The sequence below is a fragment of the Oncorhynchus gorbuscha genome, linkage group LG01, assembly GCF_021184085.1.
Source record: "Oncorhynchus gorbuscha isolate QuinsamMale2020 ecotype Even-year linkage group LG01, OgorEven_v1.0, whole genome shotgun sequence".
NCBI lineage: Eukaryota > Metazoa > Chordata > Actinopteri > Salmoniformes > Salmonidae > Oncorhynchus > Oncorhynchus gorbuscha.
Genome location: NC_060173.1, coordinates 82,394,502 through 82,407,062, shown reverse-complemented (window position 1 = coordinate 82,407,062; position 12,561 = coordinate 82,394,502). Strand labels below are relative to the sequence as shown.

General features: G+C 45.9%; 1 protein-coding gene across 7 annotated transcripts in view; it reads right to left on the bottom strand.

The window, feature by feature from the left end:
• Window positions 1–12,561, bottom strand: part of LOC124043712 (tensin-1-like) — a 307,339-nt gene that overhangs the window by 191,262 nt on the left and 103,516 nt on the right. For all 7 annotated transcript variants that reach the window (XM_046362593.1, XM_046362636.1, XM_046362621.1 and 4 more), the window contains exon 2: window positions 5,697–5,811. In XM_046362593.1, coding sequence (XP_046218549.1) covers window positions 5,697–5,811 — 115 coding nt within the window. The remainder of the gene's footprint in view (window positions 1–5,696; window positions 5,812–12,561) is intronic.

Sequence of the window (12,561 nt, the reverse complement as noted above, 5' to 3'; positions counted from 1 at the left end):
ATGTCATCAGCCTTCGAGATTCTGCAGGGAGCCAGGTGCTTTACTAAGTTGGACCTTCGTAACGCTTACCATCTCGTGCGCATCAGAGAGGGGGACGAGTGGAAAACGGCGTTTAACACTCCGTTAGGGCATTTTGAGTACCGGGTTCTGCCGTTTGGTCTCGCCAATGCGCCAGCTGTTTTTCAGGCATTAGTTAATGATGTTCTGAGAGACATGCTGAACATCTTTGTTTTTGTCTATCTTGACGATATCCTGATTTTTTCACCGTCACTCGAGATTCATGTTCAGCACGTTCGACGTGTTCTACAGCGCCTTTTAGAGAATTGTCTCTACGTAAAGGCTGAGAAGTGCTCTTTTCATGTCTCCTCCGTTACTTTTCTCGGTTCCGTTATTTCCGCTGAAGGCATTCAGATGGATTCCGCTAAGGTCCAAGCTGTCAGTGATTGGCCCGTTCCAAGGTCACGTGTCGAGTTGCAGCGCTTTTTAGGTTTCGCTAATTTCTATCGGCGTTTCATTCGTAATTTCGGTCAAGTTGCTGCCCCTCTCACAGCTCTTACTTCTGTCAAGACGTGTTTTAAGTGGTCCGGTTCCGCCCAGGGAGCTTTTGATCTTCTAAAAGAACGTTTTACGTCCGCTCCTATCCTCGTTACTCCTGACGTCACTAGACAATTCATTGTCGAGGTTGACGCTTCAGAGGTAGGCGTGGGAGCCATTCTATCCCAGCGCTTCCAGTCTGACGATAAGGTTCATCCTTGCGCTTATTTTTCTCATCGCCTGTCGCCATCTGAGCGCAACTATGATGTGGGTAACCGTGAACTGCTCGCCATCCGCTTAGCCCTAGGCGAATGGCGACAGTGGTTGGAGGGGGCGACCGTTCCTTTTGTCGTTTGGACAGACCATAAGAACCTTGAGTACATCCGTTCTGCCAAACGACTTAATGCCCGTCAAGCTCGTTGGGCGTTGTTTTTCGCTCGTTTCGAGTTTGTGATTTCTTACCGTCCGGGTAGCAAGAACACCAAGCCTGATGCCTTATCCCGTCTGTTTAGTTCTTCTGTGGCTTCTACTGATCCCGAGGGGATTCTTCCTTATGGGCGTGTTGTCGGGTTGACAGTCTGGGGAATTGAAAGACAGGTTAAGCAAGCACTCACGCACACTGCGTCGCCGCGCGCTTGTCCTAGTAACCTCCTTTTCGTTCCTGTTTCCACTCGTCTGGCTGTTCTTCAGTGGGCTCACTCTGCCAAGTTAGCTGGTCATCCCGGTGTTCGAGGCACTCTTGCGTCTATTCGCCAGCGCTTTTGGTGGCCGACTCAGGAGCGTGACACGCGCCGTTTCGTGGCTGCTTGTTCGGACTGCGCGCAGACTAAGTCGGGTAACTCTCCTCCTGCCGGTCGTCTCAGACCGCTCCCCATTCCTTCTCGACCATGGTCTCACATCGCCCTAGACTTCATTACCGGTCTGCCTTTGTCTGCGGGGAAGACTGTGAGAGCCGCCAATAAACGCAGGATTAAGAGTCCAAGGTATTGTTGCGGCCAGAGAGTGTGGCTTTCCACTCGCAACCTTCCTCTTACGACAGCTTCTCGTAAGTTGACTCCGCGGTTCATTGGTCCGTTCCGTGTCTCCCAGGTCGTCAATCCTGTCGCTGTGCGACTGCTTCTTCCGCGACATCTTCGTCGCGTCCATCCTGTCTTCCATGTCTCCTGTGTCAAGCCCTTTCTTCGCACCCCCGTTCGTCTTCCCCCCCCCGTCCTTGTCGAGAGCGCACCTATTTACAAGGTACGTAGGATCATGGACATGCGTTCTCGGGGACGGGGTCACCAATACTTAGTGGATTGGGAGGGTTACGGTCCTGAGGAGAGGAGTTGGGTTCCGTCTCGGGACGTGCTGGACCGTTCACTCATTGATGATTTCCTCCGTTTCCGCCAGGATTCCTCCTCGAGTGCGCCAGGAGGCGCTCGGTGAGTGGGGGGGTACTGTCATGTTTTGTCATTAATTATCATGTCTTGTCCTTGTGCTTTCCCTTCTGTTCGTTTCCCTCTGCTGGTCTTATTAGGTTCTTTCCCTCTTTTTATCCCTCTCTCTCCCCTCCCTCTCTCACTCTCTCGCTCTCTCTTCTCTCTATCGTTCCGTTCCTGCTCCCAGCTGTTCCTATTCCCCTAATCATCATTTAGTCTTCCCACACCTGTTCCCGATCCTTTTCCCTGATTAGAGTCCCTATTTCTCTCCCTGTTTTCCGTACCTGCCCTGTCGGATCCTCATCTATAATTCACCGTGCTGTGTCTATGTTTTGCCCTGTCGTGTCGTGTTTCCCTCAGATGCTGCGTGGTGAGCAGGTGTCTGAGTCTGCTAGGTTCAAGTGCCTTCCCGAGGCAACCTGCAGTTCTCGATCAAGTCTCCAGTCTGTTCTTGTCTTTACGAGTAGTATTATGCTTTTTGTTTTGTAAAGTTTGTTACTGGATTAAAAACTCTGTTTTCGCCAAGTCGCTTTTGGGTCCTCATTCACCTGCATAACAGACTGACAGGGGAGCTATCCTCTGTTACATTCTATCTACAGTATACAGGCTGACTGACAGGGGAGCTATCCTCTGTTACATTCTATCTACAGTATACAGGCTGACTGACAGGGGAGCTAGCCTCTGTTACATTCTATCTACAGTATACAGGCTGACTGACAGGGGAGCTATCCTCTGTTACATTATATCTACAGTATACAGGCTGACTGACAGGGGAGCTAGCCTCTGTTACATTCTATCTACAGTATACAGGCTGACTGACAGGGGAGCTATCCTCTGTTACATTCTATCTACAGTATACAGGCTGACTGACAGGGGAGCTAGCCTCTGTTACATTCTATCTATACAGGCTGACTGACAGGGGAGCTATCCTCTGTTACATTCTATCTATACAGGCTGACTGACAGGGGAGCTATCCTCTGTTACATTCTATCTATACAGGCTGACTGACAGGGGAGCTATCCTCTGTTACATTCTATCTATACAGGCTGACTGACAGGGGAGCTATCCTCTGTTACATTCTATCTATACAGGCTGACTGACAGGGGAGCTATCCTCTGTTACATTCTATCTACAGTATACAGGCTGACTGACAGGGGAGCTATCCTCTGTTACATTCTATCTACAGTATACAGGCTGACTGACAGGGGAGCTAGCCTCTGTTACATTCTATCTATACAGGCTGACTGACAGGGGAGCTATCCTCTGTTACATTCTATCTATACAGGCTGACTGACAGGGGAGCTATCCTCTGTTACATTCTATCTATACAGGCTGACTGACAGGGGAGCTATCCTCTGTTACATTCTATCTATACAGGCTGACTGACAGGGGAGCTATCCTCTGTTACATTCTATCTATACAGGCTGACTGACAGGGGAGCTATCCTCTGTTACATTCTATCTACAGTATACAGGCTGACTGACAGGGGAGCTATCCTCTGTGACCATCTATCTACAGTATACAGGCTGACTGACAGGGGAGCTATCCTCTGTTACATTCTATCTACAGTATACAGGCTGACTGACAGGGGAGCTATCCTCTGTTACATTCTATCTACAGTATACAGGCTGACTGACAGGGGAGCTATCCTCTGTGATCATCTATCTACAGTATACAGGCTGACTGACAGGGGAGCTATCCTCTGTGACCATCTATCTACAGTATACAGGCTGACTGACAGGGGAGCTATCCTCTGTGACCATCTATCTACAGTATACAGGCTGACTGACAGGGGAGCTATCCTCTGTTACATTCTATCTATCTAACCACCAAGACTCTGTATACTGTAGATAGTATACAGGCTGACTGACAGGGGAGCTATCCTCTGTGACCATCTATCTACAGTATACAGGCTGACTGACAGGGGAGCTATCCTCTGTTACATTCTATCTATCTAACCACCAAGACTCTGTATACTGTAGATAGTATACAGGCTGACTGACAGGGGAGACATCCTCTGGAACGGTGGTGCTGAAGTGTCATGATAAGCCTCTCAGCAGGAGTCAAGGGCTCTTGCTTCAAGTAAGGCCAGATACACATTTGCTCACTACAATGACACACAAAGAAAAAGTATGCACAGACATGCACAATAAGAGGGGAAAAAAGTAGCGCACACAGAAACACATCAGAATAAGTGGCTAAGAGGTTGACCCATGTGATAGTGAAGCGATTGTGGTCCATGGGGAAATGTTTGATCCTATGCATTCTGGCTACCCTAACAGGCCATCCCTTTGGGAGAGCAGGGACAGACAGCTGCAACACCCACAGGACCCAGCATAGAGGACTGTAAAAAAAAAAAAAAAATATATATATATATATATATATATATATATATATAAGAGACGCCCATTTCAGGAGGATAATAAATCATGGTAATATAATGGGAAGAGACTACAATACAGTTACCAGAAAAACAACAATCTTTCAAAAGGACATAATGTAGTTACTAGTAATGTAGTATTTTTTTGTGGGGAGCAGCCAGCCACACGATTATGTATAAATGTCTGCTTTCCAAGAGGACAGTGCAACTACAAGGTAATAACAAAAATGCATGCTTATTGTATACTAGGTCCTCTCAGAGTTAAACACTAAGCCAAGAGAATGCCTCTGTTTCACTTTACTGTGAATAAAATATCCATACCGTGCCAGGAGGAAGGGAAATAGGCAAGCCAAATCTTTCCCTTCTGGATACTAGGCCAAAGAACCTGCCAGCATACCGATGCAGCACTATCAGCAGAAGCAGACATTTCCACTAGCCAAGTAGCAGTGGCCAGCCAAGCCCAGTGTGTCTACTGTCTAGCCTGTAGGTTTGCCAACGCAGTGAATATAGGGCTATCTACTGTTGATGATTCACAGAGCTATATTATTATATTGCTTATATTTTCTCTTTACATAGTTTTTAAAAAATCTCTAATTCACTCAAAAACTTCGCCACTTCAAATGCTCAATACTCAGTACCCAGCCAGCACTCAATTTGCTTACTAAACAAACTACAGGTAACTGTCAAAATAAAGGAAACATCAACATAAAGTATCTTAATAGGGTGTTGGGCCACCATGAGCCAGAACAGCGTCAATGAGCCTTGACATAGATTCTACAAGTGTCTGGAACTTTATTAGAGGAATGCAACACCATTCTTGCACAAGAAATTCCATCATTTGTTCTTTTGTTGATGGTTGTGGAAAACTCCAGAAATTCCCATAATTATTCCATTGGGTTGATCTCTAGTGACAGAGAGACTCACGCAACGCTTTTAACCCCCTATGCTCCTTTAAGACCCCTTTTTCAAAGTCAAAGAGATCTCTTCTTTTAGCCATGGTGGCCCAAATAATGGGCAACTTTTATACATGACCCTAAGCATTATGGGCTGTTTTAATTACTTAATTAACTCAGGAAACACACCTGTGTGGAAGCATCTGCTTTCAATATATTTTGTATCCCTCATTTACTTCAAGTGTTTCCTTTATTTTGACAGTTACCTATATCAATCTAATCAATGAAATTAGTTAAAAGCCTGATTAGCAAACTATCATTGAGTGAATTGAAAACCTGCCAACCCTTGACATCCCCTGAGCTGCTTTAATGTAATTACAGAGTGACCACAACGGTGACTTTGGGAGACCCCAAATGACCCTTTGATGACCATGGTTACCGTGGTAACACTCAGGCAAGGTCAGGACTAACCTCTGCAGATGAGCCCCTCCTGGCTGACGGTCTGTTTGCACACCCCACAGTGCTTGCTTTTCTTGAATGTCTTCGCCCGGAAGGTGTGTGAGTGAAGCGCCTCGAACTCTTCAGGCTGCAAATGGAACAGATAAAGAGGAGAGGGTTAGTGGTCAATTGCAGATGGCTCAGTTGATCGGGTCATGGTGGTGTCAATACAAAGACTGTGGGTTCAATTTGTGCATAAGCCACGGTATACGTAAGGGTTTTCTGTGGATAAAGTCATTTGAAAATGGAACAATCAACCAAACTAGGAATAAAACAAATTGTCTGTCAGTATAAATTAAAAGCTGTGCATCTATAAGGATAGTCCACTACAGTATACTTAGTTAATATGCAAAGATAATGAACATAATATTAATCAAATAGACTTTAGCGGTAGGAGAAGTCTTATTTGCCCTAACTTGAGATGAACGCACAGAACCACACCGAATCATGTCACAGACTGAAGATTTGCGCAAAAGTGCAGAAATGTTAGCATTTGGCCCAACAACTGTAGAAATGGTACACTCCAGCTGCCCTCTACAAAGAAGCAGTTCCCACTTTCTCTACTCCGAGAAACAAGAACAACCACGTCACCCCATGCCCCTCCGTCCCCCCCTTCTTTTCTAAGGCTACTGCTGGAGGTGTGTTATGCAAGCCCTCTGAGATAATTCCTATCTGACAGCGTCCATAGCGTAGCCTCCTCTGAAATGACCCCCGTCTCCAGCCGGCATGTGTTTTCCTTCTCCTATAATTACATCTCAACTGTTCTCCCTTTTTCCTGTCTTCCTTCTAAACTGAGCTCGTTGGCGGGGGTCAGTGTAAGAGAAATGTCAAAGCGAAGGACAACCATCTCGCTGTGAAACCTGTGTCATGTTCCCTCTTTGTGGTCAGCGTCACCCCGTAATGGACGACTTTGGGGGATTTGGACCGGTGACATCACTTCCTCTGTGTATTTTCTCAGCTGGTCCCCATTTTGGGCTTTTCTGGGATTCGGCTCGGTGGGATATTGGGCCCCACTAACACACTGTCTGTGGGCCCAACATAGCAATATTGAGCTCATATAACAAAAGTACTTTAGAAGTGAAAGAATCACACATGGCCACACAAGGAGATTTGCTGCATATACGTCACCTGTCTGAAAAGTGAATCAAGACTAACACGTAAACAAGGAGGAAAGAATGTATAACAAAGAGACCTGGGGACCGAGTCGACTCACAATGCATTATGGGGAAGCACAGATGTAAAACAGACCAGATTCTATAGCCTACACCATTTTTATATGGTGTTGTGTGTGTGTGTGTGTGTGTGTGTGTGTGTGTGTGTGTGTGTGTGTGTGTGTGTGTGTGTGTGTGTGTGTGTGTGTGTGTGTGTGTGTGTGTGTGTGTGTGTGTGTGTGTGTGTGCGCGCGCGCGCGCATGCATGCACAGCTGCCTGATTCTTAACCATATTCTTTATGAGGGTTACTGAACGCTTTTCAAGGCAGGAAATGCAGGCCGGAATGGCTTTATAATATCCATCAAATTTCCATTAAGGCAGTGTGTGTGCGCTCGCTGGACAGGGCTCAAAAGGCCATGTGGTTGGCACATTGAGCAACTTTAGAGAGAGACTTTAGATGGCAGGAGAATGGAATGGAGCTGCGGTGTACCACCGAGAGAGAAATCCCAGACCAGACACTGCAGCCATACCAGTAATGACGTTATGTACCTCCTTTGGCCATCAATCCCAATGAGTCGGTGGATGGAATGCAGTAAGGCATAGACGTTGCAGGCCAGAGTTAGAGGTAAGCACTTCAGCTGACTCTAGCTGGCTCTCCCACTCTGTCTATTTATTGTATATTCATAGTGCCTTTGGAAAGTATTCAGACACTTTGACTTTTTCCACATTTTGTTACATTACAGCCTTATTCTAAAATGGATCAAATTGAGAGAAAAAAATCCTCTGCAATCTACACACAATACCCCAGAATGACAAAGTGAAAACAGGTTTTTAGAAATGTTTGCAAATGTATTAAATTCCAAAACAGAAATGCCTTATTTACATAACTATTCAGACCCTTTGCCATGAGACTCGAAATTGAGCTCAGGTGCATCTTGTTTCCATTGATCATCCTTGAGATGTTTCTACAACTTGATTGGCGTCCACCTGTGTTCAATTAAATTGATTGGACATGATTTGGAAAGACACATACATGTCTATATAAGGTCCCACAATTGACAGTGCATGTCAGAGAAAAACTAAGCCATGAGGTCGAATGAATTGTCCGTATAGCTCTGAGACATGATTGTGTCGAGGCCTAGATCTGGGGAAGGGTAGCAAAAAAAATGTATGCAGCATTTAAGATCCCCAAGAACACAGTGGCCTCAATCATTCTTAAAGGGTATACATTTGGAACCACCAAGACTCTGCCTAGAGCTGGCCGCCCAGCCAAACTGAGCAATTGAGGGAGAAGAGCCTTGGTCGGGGAGGTGATTCTTTTTTTATAAATTAGCAAAAAAAAATCTAAAAACCTGATTTTGCTTTGATATTATCGGGTATTGGATATAAATTGATGAGGGGAAAAAATACATTTAATACATTTTAGAACGGACTGTACAGTACTTTCTCTTTTTGTCTTGATCCCTTAGAACCTCTTTCACTCGCTCGCTTTATTTCAACTTACTTTCTCTTTTGTTATTTCTGGACATCTCTCACTTTCTTTGTCTCTGTCAGTCTCTCTTTCTCTTTATTTCTCTCTCGCTGTCATGTTTTGTCTTATATTGTCTTCTCATTATGCTTTCCCTTCTGTTCGTTTCCCACTGCTGGTCTTTTTAGGTTCGTTCCCTTTTTTCTCTCTCCCTCCCTCTCTCTCTTCTCTCTATCGTTCCGTTCCTGCTCCCAGCTGTTCCTATTCCCCTAATCAATCATCTAATCTTTTCACACCTGTTCCGTATCTTGCCCTCTGATTAGAGTCCCTATTTCTCCCCTTGTCTTCCGTTTCTGTCCTGTCGGATCCTTGTATATTGTTCGCCGTGCTGTGTCTTGTTTCCCTCAGATGCTGCGTGTGAGCAGGTGTCAGAGTCTGCTACGGTCGGTGCCTTCCCGAGGCAACCTACAGTTTATGGTCGAGTCTCCAGTCTGTCCTCGTCACTACGAGTGGAATTAGTTTTTTATGTTTTGTTTTCTGCTCTGATTTGTCTAGGAGTATTGCCTATTTCCTTTACTGGAATAAAGACTCTGTTTTCGCCAAGTCGCTTTTGGGTCCTCATTCACCTGCATAACACTCGCTCTCTTCCTCCCCTCTTACCATCCTCTCTTCCCCAACAGTCTACCTTGCTAACTCCCCCACTTAGCAGAGAGGTAGATTTATGGATGTCTGTGCAGCCTACAGGAAAGCACAAGGTCTGGTTCCCATGATGGGCAACAAATAGTGTATTCTCCCTCTAATCAGAAGCAAACTATCAGTCAAATGACCATGACAGAGGGAAAACAATTGTAGACCAGCTTTACTCCACACAGAGACGCGTACAAACCTCTCCATCACCCTCCATTTGGAAAATATGACCATAATTCCATCCTGATTCCTGCTTACAAGCAAAAACTAAAGCAGGGAGGACCAGTGACTCTGTCAATTAAAACATGGTCAGATGAAGCAGATGCTAAGCTACATGACTGTTTTTCTAGCACAGACTGCAATATATTCTGAGATTCTTCCGATGGCATTGAGGAGTACACCACATCAGTCACTGGCTTCATCAATAAGTACATCGATGACGTCGTCCCCACAGTTACTGTACGTACATACTCCAACCAGAAGCCATGGATTACAGGCAACATGCGCAATGACTCTGCTTCTCAAATGGTCTAAAATGGTCTAAAGGCACTGCAATGCAGTGCTAGCTGTGCCACTAGAGATTCTGGGTTCGAGTCCAAGCTCTGTCGCAGCCGACCACGCCAGGGAGAACCATGGGGCGGCGCACAATTGGCCCAGCGTCGTACGGGTTAGGGGAGGGTTTGGCTGTCAGGGATGTCCTTGTCCCATCGCGCACTACTGACTCCTGCGTTGGGCCCGGCGCAGTGCATGCTGACACGGTCGCGAGGTGCACAGTGTTTCCTCCGACACATTGGTGCAGCTGGCTTCCGGGTTAAGTGGGCATTGTGTCAGGAAGCAGTGTGGCTTGGTTGGGTTGTGTTTCAGAGGACTCACAGCTCTCGACCTTCGACTCTCCCACGTCCGTACGGGAGTTGCAATGATGAGACAAGACTGTAATTACCAATTGGATACCATGAAATTGGGGAGAAAAAATACTAATAATGTTTTTTACCCAAACAATGTGGGGGGCTGAATTTTTAACCGCACACTCACGCATGCCAACACACACGCACACCTCTTGGCCACCTGGTTAGTCAGTTGACAGGGTTACTATAGAAGCATGGGTCCTGGGATCTCCTATGAGGGCTCTCATCAACAGTGTAATTTTGGTTCATTACAAGAGATGTACAGTAAGCTGTTCCCACCTCATGAGAAGAAGAGGGCTCAAGACAAAATGTAAACAAAAACAACTATGTTATCATGCATATACACAGGGTAACATCTATTCAATCATTTACACATAATCTATCTGACATGTAATTTTCCCATTTGAACATACATTACAGAATAGCAAATCAACTGCCTGAAAGTCCCTCTCCGCACATGGGCTCTGCAGCCTACTACAGGAATGTAACTGTGTAGTTTCGTTTCTTTCACGCTGCAGACAGAGAGGGAGACAATGTGAGGGACACACGCCAGACATTAAAAATGTCTCAATCTCAGTCTATTCAGGCCAGGGAGTACCATCCTCTTTGGCCCTCTCAGAGAGAGGAGCTGACCCCCAAATAAAACAGACTTCTAGTGTTCTCCCCCCTATTCATCAGGCTGTGCAACAGAATGGAAGAGACTCCAGCAAAACACTTTTTAAATACTTCATCCCTCCTGCCTGGCCTCCAATGTCAGTCACTTGTCTCCCCACCTTTGGGTGGTGAGTGTAGGAGAGGGGGGCACTCAGATCTCAGCACAATACCTCATGGTTTAATTCCCATTAGCAATTTGGACTGGAGCCATAAGTGCTCATCCTCTTTTAGAAACCAAACAAACAAGCCCTCCTCTGCTTCGCACCCATCTGAGGCCTGGCCTCCATTGTTTACTCCAAATACTATGTAAATAAACGGCACAAAACAATATAGGGGAGCTCCCTTCATGGGGCCCGACCCTAATTGGTTCCGTTCATTAAGAGGGCCGCCACTGCTTGCAGAGTTTGTTTATTGTTTGTAGCGGGAGGAAAGTGGCGGATTCTGGGATACATGGCGCTATGGATTTGGAGGGAAGAGATGAGAGGGGTGGGGGGGTGTACGGTAATCGTGGGGGTACGTTCACATTCACAAGAGACGAGGTCTCTGGATTATAGTTCAAAGTGATGCCAACCATGCAAATGCCCCTGGTCCTACCGTGGCTCTTTCCATCGCCTCCCTTTTCTCTCTGCTAGACTGACACAAAGGCAGGCGGCTTGAAACAGGCATCATTGGACCCCCAGGGGACAAGGCCAGTGTACACACAGCCCCCTTGCTGAGACGCTAAGCTCCTGGGAACAGGGTCCCATCCCTCCAAGCCACTCATACACACACGCACATACACACAATGGAGACCCCTAACTCTGAGGGAGTGGGGAGCGTGGTTTGGGGGCGTGGCTCCCAATGGGCTGATAGGGCTTAAAGCAGGGCTACAGCACTCTGGGAAGAGCAAGGGTGCGTTTCAGTAGGTATAAATGGAATCCATTCCTCATCTCCTCTTCATATACGCCATGATTCACCAACTTATTCAAGGGTCATTGAGAGCTACTGGGTGTGCAGGCTTTTGTTCCAGCCCTCCAGTACCACACCTGGTTCAGCTTATGGTGGCTCAGATTTTTTTAATCGGGTGTGTTAGTGATGAACTGGGATAAAAACTTGCACAGCGCAATATCACTGAAGACTGAAGTTGGATAACTCTGAACTGCACTGATCAAAAATCATGATAGGTGAGAGCAGTATGGTGAATGCCTGCTGGGAATGTATTATTCACCTGTCCAGGTCAAAGGTCAATCACACCAATCCAGATGGAGGAAACTATGAAAGGAAAGGCAAAAGCAACTACAATGAAAGGGAATACCTGTCTGACACAAGGATAGCGAGCGGCGCTCACATCCTCCTCAATAAGCTCCAAATCTGTACATTGACCCCCCAATAGGGCCGCTTTTCCAACTACAACTCTGAGACATTCCTGCTGAATAAGGTCACTTCGAGAAGCTTTTTTTCATCCTTGACGCTAAAAGCGCTGCATTCGACGCTAAAAGCGCTGCCCCATCTCTCACACACACACTGATACACATATACCGAGGAAACCGGCTGATTTCAGTCCGAGCTGCATGTGAGGATAAATCCCTCACCTCATTAGTTTACAACCCTATGCAAAGTACACACACACTCCAGAAGGGTTCTTAGCAGAGCGATAGGGTCATACCAATAACCATTTTGATCTGAAGAACCCTTTTTGGAAGGGAAGAATGATTCTTTGGAAGGCAAGAACGGTTCTAAATAGAACCATACTGTATAGAATGTTTCCCAGCATGCTCTATTGCAGTGAGATTTTAAGAATAGTTTGTTTTTACTGTAATATCTGTGTTTTGGCATGTACATTGATTGGTTGATGAATTTTATGCTACAGGAAGATAAATAAAATACAGTTTTCTAAACTAACCCAATCTGTTAGCAATTGGATTTGTTGGAACCATTACTGAGATGGTTGTTCTAGTTTAGATGATTAAGGTAGTCTCAGTATTCAATTTTT